This window comes from Cavia porcellus, unplaced genomic scaffold (assembly GCF_034190915.1).
Source record: "Cavia porcellus strain 051 isolate PalLab524CR breed Dunkin Hartley unplaced genomic scaffold, mCavPor4.1 scaffold_26, whole genome shotgun sequence".
Classification (NCBI taxonomy): Eukaryota; Metazoa; Chordata; class Mammalia; order Rodentia; family Caviidae; genus Cavia; species Cavia porcellus.
In genome coordinates, this window is record NW_026947509.1 from 16,362,400 (window position 1) to 16,382,750 (window position 20,351).

General features: G+C 42.0%; 1 protein-coding gene across 4 annotated transcripts in view; it reads left to right on the forward strand.

Annotated features, from left to right (window-relative positions):
• Positions 1 to 20,351, forward strand: part of Kif26b (kinesin family member 26B) — a 462,091-nt gene that overhangs the window by 393,966 nt on the left and 47,774 nt on the right. For all 4 annotated transcript variants that reach the window (XM_003474264.5, XM_063236763.1, XM_063236764.1 and 1 more), the window contains one exon: positions 3,975 to 4,134. In XM_003474264.5, the coding sequence (XP_003474312.1) occupies positions 3,975 to 4,134 (160 nt within the window). The remainder of the gene's footprint in view (positions 1 to 3,974; positions 4,135 to 20,351) is intronic.

A 20,351-nucleotide genomic window follows, 5' to 3' on the forward strand; every position in this document is an offset into this window, starting at 1 on the left:
ATGTAATAAAAAGGGGAAAGGATCTGGAATACAGATAAACGAGGGATACAGAACTCCAATTAGCCTAACCAAAATAAATCTATACCCAGACATACAATAATCAAAGTCCCAGAAATTCAGTACAAGAACAGAATATTAAAGACTGAGAAAAGAAAGAGATCACCTATAAAGGAAAACCCATCAGAATCATGACAGACTTCTCAACACAAACCATCAAGTCAAGAAGAGTTTGGAGTGAAGTGTTTCAGATCCTGAAAGAAAACAACTTCCAAACCTGCAACACTACCATTCAAAATTGATGGAAAAGTAAGATACTTCCATGATAAAGAGCAACTGAAGGAATTCATGACCACCAAACCAACCCTACAAAGAGTGCTCAAGGATATTCTAGAGAGCGGTAAAGACCATGATTTCAGGTAGAGCAGCAAAGGGGATTGCCAAACAGGGGAGGCAACTGAATAGAGGGGAAAAGTGGGAGGCCAATAGCAAGAGGATAGCATGGCAGAGTTGAGCCAATGCACACTGATTGTACCTATTAATGTACATGGACTCAATTCACCAATAAAAAGAAACCCAGGGAGAGCGGATCAAGAGACAAGATTCATTAATATGTGTTATACAAGAAACACATTTAACTCAAAAGCAAATTCATAGACCGAACATCAAAGGAGTGAAAACAATTGTTCCATGCAACAGGAAACCAGAAAAAAGCAGGGGTAGCTTGCTTGTCAACTGTAAAATGGATAAGAAAGATATGGTATTTTTATACACTGGAAATCTACTTAACTATAAAGGATAATCTCAAGGCTCCTGTAGGTAAATGGATGCAACTTGGGATCATGCTCATGGGTGAAATTTGGACTCATATAGGTGAACATCATGTTATCTCCCTAACATAAAAAACTAAAAGAGTGGGATCCAAAATGTACAATAGTATTGTGAAAGTGATAGGTGAGGAAACATCTCAAAAGGGAAGGTGGTAACTGTTGTTAATTTCCTATTGTCTTGTTTTGAGTTCCTGTATAATTTTCACAGTTTTATTAGTTCTGGTTTTATTCTGTCTTGTTTTATTTGATTTTACTATGTCTGATGGTGTGGCAGCTATTCTGAGGACAAGATATAATATGGCAGCTGTTGCTGATTTCCTACTCTCTGGTTTTGAAGTCCTGTAATGCTTTCATTGTTTTGTTTTGATTGGCTTTATTGTTTCATTTTGTTTGACTTTATTATGTCTGATGGCATGGACAGCTATTTTGAAGACAACAAGGTACAATATGGTAGCCATTGTTGATTTCTTAATTGTTCTTTTTTGAAGTTCTGGATCGCTTTCATTGTTTTGACTAGTTTTTATTGTTTTGCATTGTTTGATTTTATTCTGTTTAAAGTAAAAAAAATTAAAAATTATGAATCTTATATGTCTGCTTTTGAACATTTGAAGAGTTGTAGTAACTTTTTTAGTTAACTGTTTTATTGATAGTAACTTCTCTGTCAATTCTGACATCCATTCTCATTCTTTCTTAGTTCCAGTAATTTCTTCATCATGGGGTTCATTTTCCTGCTTTGTTAGCATACTGTTGTAATTAGGGATTGCAAGGAGAATAAGACAATTACATACAGGACACATGATTTTTAGTATTTTTTATAAAGATCACCCAAGGAATCAAATACAAAGAACATGCAGGAAATCTGCCCACATACTAAAGACCTAATGAATCCAACAAAGGGCCTGGATCCCACAGCAGTGCCCTGCAGGAGTACAGCTGAAGATCTAGAGCCCATGGCAGTACCCCCCATGAGTCCAGCTGGAGGCCTAGAGCCCATGACAATGACTCATGTAAGTCTATTTCATGGATCTGTGCTGGGAAGGCCCAAAGGTCAGTGGCGAAGGCTAGAAAGTCTAGGCCAGTGGGGTGAAGGATCTGTGTTGGTAGGTTGGAGATTCTGCACCAGAGCCAAAAAGTGATGCTTAAAATAAGGACCAGGGCTCCCCGCAAAATACCACATCCATCCTCAGGGACAACGAGGTCCCAAGCTCCTCTGATGATGAGAACAGCCAAGTTCATATCAGGAAGTCAGCATGACAAGCTTCTCCTGGAAATTGAACAGCACACATCTTCCCCTCTGGAGCCAGGAAGCAATGCTCAAAGAAAGGACCCCAAAGTGGAGGTCCCCCAGATCTCCCCCAGAGTGGACCAGAGGTATTCTCAGTGACAAAGTGCTGAGCTCCTCTGATGATAACTGCTGAGTTCATGTCAGGGAAGCCAGTACAACAAGCTCCTCCAGGAAAACCAGCGGCTCCAAACCACAAAACACTTAAGAAAACATACAGTGCTATTCTTACTCACCAGGTCTCCTTCTTATGCTGGCAACAGTCCTCGGGTGGGCCACTACACTCAGCACCACACTGACTCAGTTTAGCTGATATTTAAATTGACCGTCAGTTCTCAATCTGCAACACATGCAGTTTTGATTCGGGTACCAGACATTTGGATTTACCTTGTTGGGAGTTGTAAATATTTAGTAAATTTTGTTTTGGCATGTGGTTGAGTTGCTTGGAAATGATATGATCCTTCCTGATCTTGCTTTTAATATTTGTTGGGTGAAGCCAGATGTGGTAGCTTATCCCTATAATCCCAGCACTCTGGTGTCTGGGTCACAAGGATCACCGTAAGTTTGAGGCCAGACTAGACTACATAGTGAATTCAAGGCCAGCCTGAACTACATAGGGAGACCCTCTCTCAAAAAATTATATACATATACATTTTTCAGGTGAGACCTGGTCAGTGCTCAGCTATGGCTAAATTTTCCCCACTACTGTAGCAAAACCGCCTGCGTACTTTATCCAGTATCCTTTACCAGGCCTTCCAGTCTGGCTGTTGGTATCAGGTATTATTCCTGGCCTTGTGAAAGTGTCATATCCTCCTACCACTGCTCTCTTCAGGGGTTCATTCCCTGTCTGTGGGAGGTTTCCTCCTCAGCCTGTCCTGATTATGACTCGGTTGAACACTAATAGGACCCTCTGCAAATCTCCAGACTTCTCTCCAACCCTGTAAAACTTGGTCTTCCCGGATTTTCAGTTCTATTTCAGTTCAGGGTGTCAACCAAGTTCCACCTGATTCCCTGTGCCTCAGTCATTGGCTTAGAAACTCTGTGAAAGCGGAGATTCCTGCTGTGATGCAGGTAGTGTTTACCTTGCTTTGGTTCCCATCTCCTAGAGATCACCAGTCCTTTGGTGTCTGGTGTCTGGCGTCTTACAACAGTTGTTTCTTCAGTTTGTGGTTGTTTCAGATAAGAAGATCAGTTTAGTTCCTCATATTTCATTGAGGCCAAAGCAGAGATGTTCCTGGGAATACTTCTCCACTTGTTTGAACTTTGGTTACATTCTCCTCTATAAAAAAGGGTAATAATAGCTTATAATTTTGCCATGGAAATGAAATGAGACTGATGTTTGTGTAGCACCTGGCAATTGGCAGCTAGTCAGCCAATATTTGGGACTTCCCTGGCTCTTATTTCTTTCTGATTTTACCTTGGGTTATCAACCTGGCTCTGGCTGCGCTTTGGCTGGGGTTTTTATGATAAACAAACGGCTCATGAACCATTCAGGCTTTCACCTGATAAATTGCAGATTTCCACTACCTAGAGGACATTTAGGTCTGACTCTTATCTTCTTTAAATTATATATTGCTTTTCCTGAAATCTCATCCAGTTCAACCGCTAGGAATTTCTACATAATTACAGTATGAATGTCAGTAGTTTTTACAAGGTCTGGGGTATGTGGTGGATGGAATTTAAAAGGCTCAGTGCTATCTGTGACCTCCATGTGACTTGGTTGGGGTTTCCTGTAACGTCATGAACTCCAGCCTTTTACATCCCCTTTTCCTTCTTCAGATTTTCTGAAGAGCTACATGCAGAATGCACAAGCTCTTGCCAGAACTCACCCATTCTCTCCTCTCTTGTCTTCGCTCCCATGGTAGTGTCTGGAGGACGCAGTCGCCTGCATCTCATTGATCTCGGCAGCTGTGTGAAGGCCCTTAGCAAAAATCGAGATGGAGGCTCGGGGCTGTGCCTCTCACTGTCTGCTCTGGGCAATGTCATCCTGGCCCTCGTCAATGGCAGCAAACACATCCCATACAAGTAAGTGGCTTTTCTACTGGAAGAACCAGATGAGGTAAGCCTGGGACCTGAGCTGGGTGAGGGAGTCTCAGTGCAGGACCATCTGGGAGAGGTATGGCAAAGATGACCAAACTGTTAGTTCAATGCTAGAGACCAGCCTTTGCTAACAATTGTGATACATCATCATCCAAATTGACAAATTTTGGAAATACTTAAATTCATTCCAGTTCTAATTTTAGGCTGCTAAGAAGTTAGAAATTCAGTTGCCAGCATTCTACCAATGTATCTCTCTCATGCAAGCAAGAGACCAAAGATTGGCTGAAATTCTTTTAAGAATAGAGTAGCCGTATTAAACTGATAAAGATACCAAGTACTCAGATGCATTTGAACTTCTGATAAACACAAACATTTTTAGTGTAACCTCCAGTATTGCATGGATACCATGTGTTATCTGGCATCCTTACATAGGAGAGCTCATTAAGTTTGGGGAATCACCATGCAACATCCCAGAAAATGTTTGTTACATATACATATCCTTTCCCTCTGTTATCACCCCAAGATGATGAAATAGAGCTGCATCTGTGTCTAGCATAGCCAAGATCTTGCCATACCATCTGTGCCCATGAATGACCATTTTAACTGCTCCTCACCACCATCATCCAGCTCAGAGTTCCCATGGACAATGTAGTAGGTGCTCCACAAGCTGTCCAGGCCCCACTGTGCCTCATCGGAGCTGTATGAACCTTGAGTCATTGTAAATGAGGGGTATAGCTGCCTATCATATCAACATTGCAGGGAAATAAGATTCAGAACGCTATAAGACGTGTGAAAGTTTGTGTTCTAGGCTTTAAAGCACTGTGATCAAAAACCAGTAATGGAAACCTGAAGGAACCTCCCCCCTGACTCTATCCTCAGCTACTTAAATGCAAATAATAACTTACAGAGTGGTCACTAGGATGAACTAAATATCAGGAATCTTTTTGTAATCTATAAAAATCCTGTTCTAACATGCGAAGAAAAAGGTAAGTCAAGCAGTTTATTCTACAACTGAGATTCAGGATGTATGCTTGAGTCCTTTCCGCTGTGCTAGATTGGTGCCAAACACCTGCCCCACCCCCAAAAGAAAACAACAAAAAATGAAAGCCTGTTTAGTTTATTTTCCAACAGGAGACATTACCAGATTGACTTTAGGTGCTTACATGGTGATTATAATCCTATCAGTGTTAGTGCTGGAAATTTGGAATCCTAATTGGATAAACCCAAAATTAGTTTCCCCATCCATATAAAGACTGTTTTCCGTGAGAAAATTTTCAAGGGGAAAGTTTCATTTTCTGTGAATTCTGATTTTAAATGAACTCAACCTGTGACTTCAAAATAGCCAAAGAACAAAAGATTGGTCTGCAGTGGGGCTGTCGAAGTGAGAGACCTTAGGAAGGGAATAAAGAGCTGCTGACCTGGGCAGTTTCCACACAATAAGGTTCATGTCTATGAAGGCGATAACATGAAACATATCGAAATTCAGGATGCCACCTTAGAATGTGTCTTTGTGTCTTTTAGTTGCATATCACCTGTGTTTCTTAAGGAATAACATGCCTTTGTGAATTCAATAAATATTTGTTAACCTGATGGTGGGCCGGTTGAATGAATGTAAGCATGTCAAATTATTTTAATTTATATAAAGTACCCTGTTTTTTTTTTTATTAGAGTTGGGTTTTACTAGTAAGAAACAGGGAAACATTAAGAATTATTTGCATTACTGGCTCAAGTTCTCTGGTTAAAGTAAATACATTCGAACATGAGTGAGTCCTAACAACCAGCTGCCCGCCCTTGCAGGAGGAATGGCAGAATGGGAGCTGCTCACTGGGCCCCCGTGGACATCTGATGCCCAAGTCCAGGAGCCCTGTACCGTCTGTTCTGGCACAGAGTGAATGCTGAGCAAAGGGTTACTGGCTTCCACAGGCACAGCACTGTATCTGCACACAGTTGGTGGAGTTATTCCCCCACCCACAGGAGCTGGCTTGGTTGAGCTGTTGGACCAAGGGCATAGGCTCTCATAAGCTGCCCTTGCCCTGCCTAACCTCCCTCCCAAGAGCCTGCTGGGTGGTCCATTCCTCCCTTCCAGGAGGCCCAGGGGCTTCGCCATGCATCCAGTTCCATCCTCCCACAGTGCCTACTGGCCAGAACACTTGCCTGTCACCATAGATAAGCTTTGAAAGACTTCAGCTCTCACATTTTCTCAGAGCCTCAGCCTCACAGATATTCAGTATTTGATGTCTGCAAATCACATTTGCAAGGTGATTCATCAACTGGAACTGTACCTTTTGAGGACACAGAAAGGTAAGACAAAGATTTACTCAATCTGCCCAGCCAGTTGGTGGCAGGATCAAACTACATCACATTTCATGGTTTTGGAGACCTCGGCAGCTGGAGCCCATGCAGCCGGGGTTCCCCTGCTCATGAGCTCTGTACTGTATTAGCTGCCTGGTCCTGCCCTGCACAGGAGGGGTGCTCAGCACAGCAGGGCAGTCCAGGTTTCCTTTATCAATTCCCTCAGCACTCTGAAGCCCCGTTATGCAGCATTTTGTTAGCATAAAACACCTTTCAGGGCTTCAAGCCTTGGCTTAGAGAAGGGAAAGTTTCTAGCCTATGCAATGTCTTTTTGTTCCTGCCTACTTTCAGGGGAAAAAAAAAGAAAACCAAACTCTGCATTCTTTGCCCTCCCCCCACCTACAAAACATGAAACCCTCACTGCCTCTTCATCTGTCACCCTCGACAACTCTTTGCTTCCAACCTACATTACTTGTGCTTGCTTCTGGGAAATTAAGCAGAATTGCGCAGAGGGGCCCAGGCTGTCTTCATTTCTCTTCATCACTGTACCACACGATTTGTCACGTGAGCAGGCAGGAAAGTGAGTTCGGATGCAGTACTCATCCTGCGCGCTCCCACAGGCACCCTCAGTGCGCCCCGAATGGTTCTGACTTTGCAAATGATATTGCTTTTGCAGATGACAGATGCAGACCCGAGCAAGGGGGTTCCCATCCTCAGCCAGCTCACCGCATAGGCTTGCCGGCCAATCCAAGTGCCATAAATCAATCCTAACGGTGACACTATTCAAAAAAGCATGCAGGGAAAGCAAGGAGACCACCCAGGGCTCCAGCCTGAGTCATTTCTGCACTGACAGGCTGCACAAATTGCTCTCTGACTTGGGGAAACTTCACACCGAGGGAAATCTGTCCTAGGCTTGAGCATTTTGACAGCACATTTGCAAATTTCCTTCCAGGCTCATTCATTACAGTTGACTGTTACCCTCATCACTTCTTGGGCAACAAGGTGCTAGGAATCTTCCTACTTGATGGATAAGAAAAAATAGGCAGGTGCATTGAAATGAAGTGAATTTTCCTGCCCCAAATCAATGTCCTAGGCATACAACCTCCTGGAGTTGGTCCCCCAGAAGCAAGAATTTGGTAGGATGACCTTAGCTTCAGTTAAAGTGCTATTATGCTGCAGCTCTTCTGAAGGACCAGGTCTTTCCAGAGGCATAGAAATTCTAACCATGACCCAGTTGTTTCAAAATAGAACTTCTGGCCCTCGAAAGTACTGTTTTATAAAGGTGAAAAGTGTTGGATGCCCTCACCCTGTGAGACTTCAGGCCCTGACACATCCACTTTCATTTAAAACTGTTACTTTGCTTGGGAAACAATTACTTTTTGTCTGTTGTGTTTGTTTTGAGACAGGGTCTATGCAGTGCAGGCTGGCCTTGAGCTCATTCTGCAGCCCAGGTTGACCCCAGCCAAGGCAGTCCTCCTGCCTCTGCTGGGGTTACAGGTGTACACCAGTAAGCTCAGCTACTTTAAAAGGTTTTACAATCTTATACCATACTAAGCAAGGGCTCATGGTCCAATGTTTAAAGAAGCCAGTATTGAGGTGCTGGACTTTGGCAAAAAAGAAAAATAAATTGTTAGAGAGGGCTGGACATCAAGGAATTAGGAGAAAAAAGAGAAAAACTCAAATCTGTTGTGTCACTGGTTGGCAGCAGAGGGAGAATTTGTAGGAAGTAAGAGGGGTGATGTTGCCTGTTGATTGGATGCCAAGAAGGGAAGCTGAATTTGGGGGAGGGCAGTACTAGGGATCCAATTCAGAGCCTTGTGTGTGTCAAGCAGGCCCTGTGCCATGAAACTACATCTGGTCTGTAGTCAGGTCCCTTGTGTAGGTGCAGACAATCATCTCACCTCTTCTCAAGTCTCATAGTCCTTGTCAGGGATGTTACAGTGCTCTGCACCAGAGCCTTTGAGCTTATGATGTCCAGAAGTCATTGACCAGGCAAGCGGGCTGCTTCTGTGTGTGTGCATTCTTGAAAAGCTGGTTTCAAACTGTCCTTGAGTGGATCCTGGAAGTATTCCCAAAAAGCCAACTTAGGCGCTTTGTAATTTAGGGAATGTATGACTGGGATGCCCAGGCCTTAGCCAAGTTCACATCTACTTGTTTCTACTGGCTTATTTGCCAGCAGCATGCTTACACTGTTTCTACACTGAAGGTATTTGACAATGTCTTGACTCCCATTTGATAGGAAGTCATGGAAAATTATTCTGTGACCCATTTATATTGTGTCTGTCAGCTTTTCCCAGGCAACTTGAAAAATGGTTCTACATAGTCATCTTGTGACATTAAGCAACACTGGGCCTCCCTATTTTATGGGTCTGGTCTGTGAAGCAGATTGCACCCTCATCCAGGCATTGCCGTGTTTTGGGGTCCAAGCATTGCCTTGACTTCCCTCCTTCTCTCCCTGGTCTGAGAACTGCAAAGAGCAGGGAAGCTTGAGGCATCTGTCCTCAGGAGTTTCAGTCTGCACTCAAAAGCCACAGGCAGGGCTCCCTGCAGAAGCCTCTGTCCCACCAAAGTGACAATGATGCCCTTTCCCAGAGCCTGTAGTGGGTCTGCTTCTCCTCCACAGGCTCCAGGGAGGGGTGGGAAACCAAGTCCTTTTTAAGAACCTGCAGCATCTGAACACAGCAGTTTGTTCAAACCAGCTAGCAGTGCTAGAAATGCAAATTCAAGTCAGTGACTCAGAACGAATGGCGTTTTATACACCTGAGCAGCTTCTCCAAAATGTTAACACCTCTTCTCTTGCGAGGCAGTGGGGCGCTGGAGCCTGCAGGTAACACCTGCAACTGCAGGCCCGAAATTCAGGACTTTCTAGGGCTTTTGGAACTGCTCTGAGCCCCTGCCTTGCCTGGGGAAGCCCTTCCTGCAGCAGCAGCCCTGGAGATCTTGAGATCCTCTGCTTTCCCAGGACTGGACCTCACTCAAGCTCTGGAAAGCTGGAGAGAGTGGCTCAGGATTGCTTGGAGATAAATCATTCAGCTCCCAGAGGCTTGTTGCTCTGAACTTGAATGCAAATTTATTCACACTACCATGAAAATGAATAGATATTTGCCAGAAAATGCAAAGGAAATATTAGTTCCCCAGATTTACTTAAGATAGTATGAAATGGGGTGAAAGCCCATATAAACGTCTTTGTGTTAAAGAAAAAAGAAAGACACACACATGCATATTTAACTTCCTTGAAATGTACATTAATGCTGGATTATCTCCTCCTGATTTATAGGAAGAACATCAATTTAAAACTATTTGCACAAACTCCAGATACCCGTTTTTAGCATCCTCTGTTTAGAAATAAAATAACCAGGTTGCCTGGCAACAGCAGCAATGATAATTCTTCGTATTACTGCTCTAAAAACATTCATTTTTATACATTTTAATGGCTGTTAGGATACAGAGAAAGTGAGCTCATAACATCACCAGGAAAGACATCCTCCTTTATGAGGTTTTTAGCCTTCTCACTTTCTCTTAGCAATTTTCTTCCCTGGCCAGTGATGTTTTCATATTTAATTATGGAAATTTCCAGAGCTGGTTATTATTTTCTTCACAGTCCAGAACTGAAAGCATTCATAAATTAGCTCTTCCAGGCTGGTTATGTGCAGGTCACCCCAGCAGAAATGGCTGTGTGGGAATCCACTAGGGTCTTACGTCCTCGGTTCAGAACTGGCTCTCCCACCGCTGGTTTGAGACATGAATTCTGAGCATCTCTTCTCTGAATGGGGAACAGAATATTACATCCCCAGGTCAATCTGAACCTCTGGGCAGCAAGCCACCGTGGCTGGTCTTTTCCTCTGTCCATCGCAGTTATTCCCTGTTGGACAAAAGGGCATAAATAACAGGAGGCTTTGTTTTCCTTTACCCTTTCAAGTTTATCTTCCTTTAGGTTCAATTTCTGAGGTTACTCCTCACAATCTCTTCCTTCTCGATTCTGAACCAACTGTCAAAGGGATACAAAAGTATGATTAGAAATTGAAATTCTGCCTGCTTATTTCTGGTTAAGTAGGAGGATAACAGACCTGGGCCTTAGGAAGAACAGCTTCCTGTTGGTCGGCAGAGCCCTTCCCTGCCTACAGCCACTTGAGTGAGAGGGACAGGTGTGGCCTGTCAGGAGAGAGACAGAGTCAGGCTGTGCATGCCCGGCATCACACAGTCCTTGCTCATCAGGCAGACCTCCTTCTGTGATGAAGAGGTAAATAAAGAGATGTGGAAATATTTTCTTAGTCTTTCCAAGTAAATAAAAGTTCCTTATTTATGAACTTGCTGAACCATAGAGAAAAAGCAAAGTGGGGTTTTTCTGTCATTAGCAGAATGTGCACATGGGTTCCTCATAAGGGGTGATTTCACAATGTGAGCATAATTGTAACTTCTCACTGCATTCTTACTGTGCACCAGGAGCACAATAATGCTTTATGAGTGTTTAATTCTGACAGTGACCCATGCCATAGGCACTGTTCTGGTCATTTTCATGTTCCAGGTATGGAAACTGAGGCAAAGATCGTTTGAGTCACTTGTCCAAGTTTTCACACCCGGTAGGTAACACTGCCTCCCGCTGCATCCCCACTACCCAGGACAGTGTCTGCAGCGCTGGTGGGGCTCAGTGAATATTGGTTGAAAACAAGTGAAGAATGACCTGTGGATCAGATGTACCTGCAAACTACTCCGGAGGCTGAGGCAGGAGGATTGCAAGTTGGATGCTGTCCTAGGCATTTTAGCAAGGCTGTATGTCAAAATAAGAAATAAAATAATCTGGGAATGCAACTCAGTGGTAAAGCACCCCTGGGTTCAAGCTCCAATAACCAAAAAGGAAGGAAAAGAGAAGTGGAAGGGAAAAAGGAAGGAAGTGGGAAGAAGGAAGGAAGGAAAAAAGGAAGAAGACAAGCCAATTATCAGGCTGAATCTGAAGTTGGATTTTAGAACCAGAGCAATTCTCCTGACCTAAAACCTGTGTGTGTGGGCTGAGGGGGAAGACTAGAAAGCTGGGTTCCGGTCATCTGCATCCAGTGACTTAGTGGAACCCAACAGTGAGCTCCATATTCTGGGCACCATCCATGGAGAAACATTGTGAACCTCAGCCTCTTCACCAGTCCTTTCTGTGGTCTCTCTCATGCAAGAGACTGAAAGTTCGTGGAGCCATTTCTCATGTCCGATGGATGGGGACAGCTGCACTAGTCTTTGGCTCTAGGACCCCAACTGTGCAGCCCTCCTGCTTTCCCCGGATGCTCCAGCAGGGAAAGTGGACCGTTTTCCACTCTGGAAGGCCAGAGCGTCCATCTCCCCACTAGGCAGCAGTGTCTGTTGGTGTGCTGTGGCAACCCTGAGAGAACAGGTGTCTGTCACAGCGGTTATCACCCAGGCTGTGTCTCTTTGCTCAGCTGAGCAAGAGAGGGAAGAGTTGAGCAAGAAGCAAGAATGATGGCAGAGTGGGCAATGACAGGGTTCCTTAAGCATCTGTAGTAACAGAAGCTTCGGAATTTCCAGAGTTGGCAGATAAGACAATCTCTCAGCTGCAGGGTGTGAACTTCCTTCTGATTGGGTTCTCAAAGAAGCATGCAGAGTCAGGTATCTGGGGTTCCAAAAGAAAAGGACTGTAGCCTGGACTGGCAGAACTAATGCCGTGCTGATCCCAGGGGACACGGATTCTAGCAGGTGCCATTGCTAACTCCATGCAGTGGAGACGCTTCCCAAGATTTGACTTCTCCATCTGCAAGATTGGAATCCTCATTCGTGTTCCTCCAGCTCAGAACTATATTATAGGTCTCATTGAGATGGTGTCTGTGATAGCCACTTTAAAGAAATGTGTTTCAGTTGCAAAAAGATCATTGTTTTAATATATTCCAAAATTTTATAATTCAGATTAAGCTAATACTGTCATATTTTTCATTTACTTAAAATGTATGTATGTTGGCCAGGCATGCTGGCACATGCCTGTCATCAGCACTTGGGGATACTGAGGCAGAGGGATGGCAAGGCAGGGCCTAGTCTACGCAATTTAGTAAATTAGACAGACCTTGTTTCAAAATAGAAATAACTTCAAGAAAAAAAGGCATAGGAATATAGCTCAGCATGAAGGCCAAAAACGTAATCCCCAATACAGCAAAAATAAATGTATGTATGTATGCATGTATCTATCTGTCTATCTCTTTTGAACACGTAGATCATGATTTCCTTTAAAGAAAATGGAATCTTCACATATTTGTTCCTCTTACGGGTGGGCCTGGTGGACAGAGAGGCCTGACACAGACATTTGATTTAAGAGAATTCAACTCTACATGCTCAGCACAAAAGGGACGTGGTGGTGTGAGGTGAATGCACACCCAGTGAGCCCGTGTGGCCTGAAGATGAGCTGAGGGTTGGGGCTCAGAGGCTGCCGCACCTGTGTATCCCACTAACTTGGGCATTGTTTAAACATTTAGAGAGATAGAACCTGCAGGTGAAGTACTTTCCCTAGTGCTCAGCTAGAGACTGTGAGGTACTAATTACACAGAAGTAGAACTTGTCTGTGTTAATAGCTACAGGTTCTCCTATCCAATTACTCATTTCACTCACGTATTTAATTAGAAAACATTTATTGAGCTCCTATACTAGACAGGGCACTAGAAATATAGCAGATGATCGCCACTCTCTGGCAGTTTACAATGTAGCGAGGACACAGAACTAAACACAGTACCTGTGCTGCGGTAAGACGTGCACACCAGCCCCCAGCTGGTCCTGCGAAGCGCTTGGGGGAGGATGGGGCAGCGAGGACTGTGGTAAAGGGGTCAAGGGGCTGTCTCTGCATCCCCTTCCACACTCCTCCCGCCGCCACTCATCTGTGTTCCAGCCCTTCCCCACAATCCGTCCTTTAAACCCCTGAGCCAGTCACAGCTGTTCTGCCATTCACTGTGTTGACACAGAGCTTGTCTGACACAAATTATGATAAACTACCAAGCCAGATAGGAGGCTTTGAATGCACAGCTAATTGTTATCTTTAATGATAACTAATCATCATATCAGAAGTCGAACTGCTCCCAGAAAGAAACAGCCAACGGAAAAGGGCTTTGGGTTAGCCCAGGCCAGCACACAGTGAGCCCAGATACCCTGAGGCACCCCGAGCACTCTGTGATTACTCAAGGATGGCCTGATTTAGGCGTGATTAGGCATTGGAAGGGACAGACATACAAATGAGTTGGGGCTTAATTCATTAAAACCCTGTCTTGAACATTAATAGAGCTTCAATCAGAGTATCCAACCATAAATTCTCACCTGTTTCACAACTGGTTCTGGCTCAATTGAGCATTAATAGATTTTTTTTTGTCCATGCAAACGAGGTGATAATTCATTCGGTTGTGTAATTGAACAATTTTCAAGTAGCTAGATTTGTGGAGCAGTTAAAGTTGTACCAAATTGTTTAATGTACCTCGTTACTCTGACGGTGCTGAATTCAATTTCCATATAATAGAGAAACAAAGAAATAGAGGTGGTTATGGCAAATTTGTAACTCATTTGAGACATAGTTTTTTTTAAAAAGAGTCTTGATGAAATTTGTTTTTTAGAGCAACAATCAATTGCTGATCTTAATACCCTTTCTTCTACTGGTTCCCAGTGAGGTCAGTAAGATTTGGGGGGAAGAGGTTCTAGGTTTGGGGCCCCTTATTTATAAGCATGTGTTTCCTGGAGAACTTACATCGCTATGCATGAACCTCTTGCTAAGGACTGACTGCAGTTTTTGCATGGACAGCATTCTTAGATAGTTTCCTGAGCAAACTTCACTGTCTCTTCGTTAAGGCCACATGCTGCATGCATTATTTCTTTTGAAGATTCTTTTTAGTAAAGGCAGGGATTTTAGTTTCACTCATCCTCCATTCATCTGCCAGTACCTCCTCTAAGATGCAAATCTGATCACTTCCCCTCTCTAAACCTAACTGGCATCCTGCTGGATGCAGGACAGAGTTAAAACCCTTTATGGCCTATGAAGCTCTTTCCAACTTGAGATACCACGCCTTTCAGATCATAGAAACTGCAGAGACTAATGAACACCCCATAACGTCTCATGCCACCATCTTTACAGACTCCATTTCCTCCTCTTCCACTGGCTCTGTTGACTCATTCACTTGCTTATTGAGTCAGTCAATCTACAGTTATTAGGGACATGATTTATTCCAGGGTTGGCCTAGACTTTCCCCCTCATGACTGGGTTTCTGCTTGTGTCACATATTTTAATTGTGAGACATGTCATCTGTACAGATGTAGGAACTTATCTGTGCAGTCTATAGTGATAAGTCAACATATGCATGCCTACCACATAATCAGGAAATAGAAAATTTCAGCGCCTTAGAAGGCTCCACGTGCATTTCTCTGATTCCATCACCCTCCTGCCTGGCCTGGAAATAACCTCTGTGCTGTATTATGCTTAAGATCCCCTTGTTTGCCTTACCATTTTACCACCTAATTATGGGTCCCTAGGTTTAGTTTTATTTTTCAACTGTATATAAATGGATACATCACCATCTATAACTTGCTTTTTTCCAACAAGTTTTTCACTTTGATGTGCATAGCTATAGAGCATTAATTTTCATGACCGTATAGTTTTTCCACTGTAGGAGTATATCACAAAATATTTGTCCTTCTGTTGCTGGGTTTCTAAGAGCTTTTTTTTTAAATTTGAATTTTACCCAACTCATCAGCATCTCATGAGATGATCATGTGGTCTTCCTCTTTTAATTATTTATTATGGTAAACTACATTAATCTACTTTCTAACATTAAAAATCCTTGCATTCCTTTTTGCTTGTTCTTCAGGGATTATCTCAAATATGTCCTCTAGCAGTGCTTTTCTGATCTCTTCCCTTACTCATAATTTGCTGCTACAAAAACATTTTTCCATCCTCTAACCCAATGGCAGTCTGTAGGTTTTTCTATCAGAGGCACCTGTTGTATTTTACTTGTTTACATAACTGTATCTTCTATCGTATATGCTCATTATAACAATCACAATCTTTCCCTCAGGCTTATTATTTTACATTAATCTGAATCGAGGCTATTCGATCTAACCATGCATCCTTAGGAACAGATAAGAATCAGACATCTGCCTTCAATTTTTTGGTAGCCTGTCCTACTTCCAGGAGGACACCTCTGGGCCACTGGACATGCTAAGTAGTCATCAGAGCCCCATTCTAAACTAGTAAGAGTACAGATTTTTGTAGCAATGTCAGCTGTGTAGAATGTGGAAAGGCATTGAAGTTCCTTTTTTTTTGAAAACAGATATACTAGCAAAAATATGTTTATTTAACCAGGTTATTTTGATAAATTCATCAACAGTCAATGAAGTATGTTACAGTTTATATCTAGATGTCCCCTCAAAACCTTATGTGCTCATAGGTGAGGCTTTTGGGAGGTGATTGTATCATGGGGATGAGATGTGATACTCATCAGTGGATTAGTCTACCAATAAGTTTATGGCTACATGTGATGTTGGGAGGTGAAGCCTAGCCCAAGGAGGTAGATTAATGGGGGTGTGACCTGGATGGTCTATCGCTCTCCTCCTCCCCTCATCTTCACTTCCTGTCACCATGCCTTGAGCTGTTTCCCTTCCACCACATGCCTCTCGCATGCCACTCTGCCTGGGAGCCAGTTGACTGTGGACCTTTATAAACTGTATGCCAAAATAACCCTTTTCTCCTTTAACTTCTACGATATTTTGCCCCAACAATGAAAAAAGTAACTAATATATGATATAAAATATTCTAAGCATTTGAGCTGATGCAGAAAGCTTATAGAGCAATAGGTCAAAATAAACAAGTATGCAAATCAGAATACAAACCATAAAGCAGTTATTGGTCACATTCATAAATTATGTTCATGAACAAAGAAGTTCCAGTGAGTCAACTGTGAATATATATTTTAAAGTGTAATAATAAAAATACAGATTATTATTTGTTACTATAACCTTGTTAATGTCTCATAGAAACAAATCTATGCCCACCCAGAATTGGACCAGGGGCCTAAGTTATTCAAAAGACTTCATTATAATAGCATTATTATATTATTATAATTGTGTATTATTCTGCTTTCCTGTCTCTGGGGCAAACTACTTGACAATCACAACTTGAAGGAGAGGTGTATTTGGTTCACGGTTTCAGAGGGTTCAGTCCACATACATATGACAGCACAGCAGAAAGGCCTCATGGGGAAACTGTTCCACCTATGGCAGCCAGGAAGCACCGACAGAGGAAGAAGCTAGGGAGAGAAATACACCCTCTAAATGCATTCTTCCATTGCACACCTCCTCCTACTGGCCTTACCTTTCTATCAGCACATTTAGCTACAAACTTATCAGTGGATTAATCCGCCATCCAAATATATTCCAAAAGCCCCACCTCTAAACATGTGAGCCTTTGGAGACATTTTATGTATGAACCATAACAAATAGTCATTTGTTGCTTGCCTTTGGAGGCAGTGCCATGAGAACAGAAGTGTAGAGAGGTTCCAGCAATGCATTAGATCATTAAGGAAAGGCCATTCTTATAACAGTGAATGTCCCTAGATTTGGGACTAGCAGTCCACTCCCAAATTATTTGACAATATAAATTTTGAACTACATCTAGAAAATTATACCCTGGAGGCAAAAAAGACAATTAGGCTCTGTGTAGCTGAGGTTTCATCACCTATTATGGTTAACTTTTTTGCAAGACAACTCTAAATAAATGAGATGAAGGTATTTTGTTTTAGGGCAAGGAATATGTCTATAGGCTCTTTCCACTTCTGGTTAATTCAGCCTTAACCCTAAGAGGGAATTGAATGAATTCACAATCCAGAGCTCATACCACTCTGGCCTCCTTGACAGTCACAATTTGAAAAAACAAACTTTGTTTCTGGAAAAATGAAACCCACATATTTGGCACTTTCTTCTGTAAAAAGAGAACAGTTACCTTTAGGAAACCACACTATTTGACCTTTCCTTAAGTCAAAGCTCTTTCTCTTTTTCCTCACCAAAGTCATTCATTGGAGCTTGTAATTTGTCAGTGAAAAGAACTAAGGGAGTATTACTCCAAAAGCCTTGGGATGGAGTCAGAATCACCCTTTTAGAATTGACTCTTCTATACAAGGGCCCATGTAAGTACCTATTTCAGGTGGTTTTGCTTTAGTATGGATTTGAAACATCTCCAAAGGTCCATGTATTAAAGGCTTAGCTTTCAGCTTAACGCTACTGGAAGGTGGTGGACATTTTAAGAGTTGGGGCCAAATGGGAGATGTTTGGGTCACTATGGGGAGCACCTTCAAAAAGAATTATCGGACCCCAGTACCTCACTATGTCTCTCTACTTCTTGGCCGACCATGAGTCAAGCCATGTGGCCCTACACACTGCCAGCAGGATGGGCCGCCTCTTCACAAACCCAAGGCCAGTTGATCATGGACCGAGACTTCCAAAGCTATGAGCCAAAATAAAACTTTTCTCATTATAAGCTGATTATTTCAGGTATTTGTTGCAGTGACAAAAGCTGACTACATAGTCTTGGAGTCCTGGGCATTGTGTCAAAGCAAGGGTAACAGAGATGCTACTCTTTGAGTATTTGCTACAAGTTTGCCTAAGGCAACACCAATATTCTTTTTTAATCTTTATGTCATCTAGATAGAATGGATGCTGTTATTATTCCCTCTTTGTAGGTGGACAAAGTGGGGCCCAACCTTCTATTACCCTTCCCTGGTAATTATTTTCTACTCTTTTTTTTTTTTTTTTAGCTTCTACATATGAGTGAGAACATTGTATTTGTCTTTTCTGTGTCTGGTTTATTTCATCCATTATACGATGCCCTCCAACTCCATCCATTTTGCCACAAATGATGAGATTTCCTTTCTTTTATGGTGAATAATATTCCACTGTGCAATTTTACCATGTTTTCTTTATTTGCTCTTGTTTTGGTGGGCACTAAATTGATTCTGTATGTTGACAGTCCTGAGCAGTGCTCCAGTAAACACGGGAATGCAGGTATCCCTTTGCCATGCTGATTTTATTTCCTTTGGCTATCTTCTCAGAAGTAGGATAGCTGGAACATAGAGTAGATCTATTTTTAGTTATTTGAGGGTGTCCATACTTTTTTCCATAATGGCTACAATAGTTTACATTGTCACCAGCTGTGTGTAACAATTCTTTTTTCTTTGCATCTTTGCCAGCATTTGACTGTAAAAAGAATTTTTTTTTAATACTAACCAGCCTGAGTAGAGTGAAATGATAATTCTTTGTGGTTTTGGTTTGTATTTCTCCAGTGATCAGTGACTCTGAGTATTTCTTCATATGCTTGTTGCTCATTTGTATAGCTTCTGGAGAAATGTCTAAGTCATTTGCCTGTTTTTAAATAGAATTACTTGTTTTGTTGTTGAATTCTTTATATATTCTGGATATTAAGCCCTTGTTGGCTGAATAGCTTTAAAAATAGTTTCTTCCATTCTATAAGTGGTTTCTTCTCTGTGTTAATTATTTCCTTGACTGCGTGGAAATTTCTTATTTGGAATAATCTCATTTGCCTATTTTTGCTTTTGTCACCTGTGCTTTTTTGGGTCATATTTAAAAGTTCATTGCCTATACCAATGTTTTAAAATATTTCCCTTACGTTCTTTCTAGTAGCTAAAAAATTTCAGTCCTCCATATTTACATCTTTAATCCATTTTGAGCTGCTTTTTGCATATGATGAGAAATAAGAATTTAGTTTTATTCTTCTGCATGTGAATATCTACTTTTCTCAGCACCATATATCGAAGGGCCCTCCTTTTCCGATATATATTTTGGGACCTTTGTTGAAAAACAGTTCTCTGTAAATGCATGGTTTTATGTCAACTTTTTATACTAGTACTGTGCTCGGTTACAGTAGGTCTGCAGTGTGTCTTGAGATCAAGTACGACTTTTAGAGTTGTTTTTACTGTCTCTGTGAGGAAGCTTATTAGTATTGAATTGTATTGTCTATAAATCTCATTGGGCAGTGTGAACACTTTAACAGTATTAATTTTTCCAATCCATGGATGCAAGAGAACTTTCCATTGTGCTTCTTAATTCTTTGCCTTAGTGTTCTGTAATTTTTATTATAGAGATCATCACAGTGACTTCCCTGCTTATATTTGGCAAGTGTCCCTTCTGTGTTTTAAGATTTAGCGATTTGGGGCATTAACTGACATTTGCAGAGCTCACTCATTTGTTTCCCTTTGCTCAAAGATTAATTTCCTCTGCTGCCTCTTACTTGGTATCCAAAACCCATTTCTCTTATATTTTGTTTGATTTTCTAGTTTTTTAAAGTTGGAGGGTCAGTCTAGTTCCTGTCTTTTAAACATGGCCAAAGGCAGAAACTGGTCATTCTTCATCATTCTTATTGTTGTTTATTTCTTTAAACATCTTAATTTCCTTAACGTATTAATCAACTTTTTGTTATTTGTCATGTGTGTTTGTACATCTCACTCTGCCATCTGCTGTTTCTGCTGGTTCTTTCTCATGGAGCTTAGTTTCTTTACATGTTTATTTTTGACTAAGGGCTACTCAGTTTCATGGGCATTTTATTTGTGAGACCTGGGATACAGATAGTTTACGTTAGAGAGCATTTGTATGTCGTTCAGCAAGGTGCCAGTTGAGGATAGTCTAAACTGTATTCTCAGCTTGAAATATTTTGGACCACCCAGATATTGACTAGTAAGACTGCAAGCCTGCATGTAATCCATTCTGAAGCTCCAAATTCTTAGGACAATTTTTTCCCTTGCTCAGTGCTGTTTTTCAAGACAGTTATGTCTTCAGTGTGTGAGGGGAACAATTGTTGGAAAGGAGAATTTTCCTATTGTGCTCCCCACTTGGAACAGGCTTTGGGCTTTGTCTTCTACTTCCTAAGCCCTGTGAGACCGTAT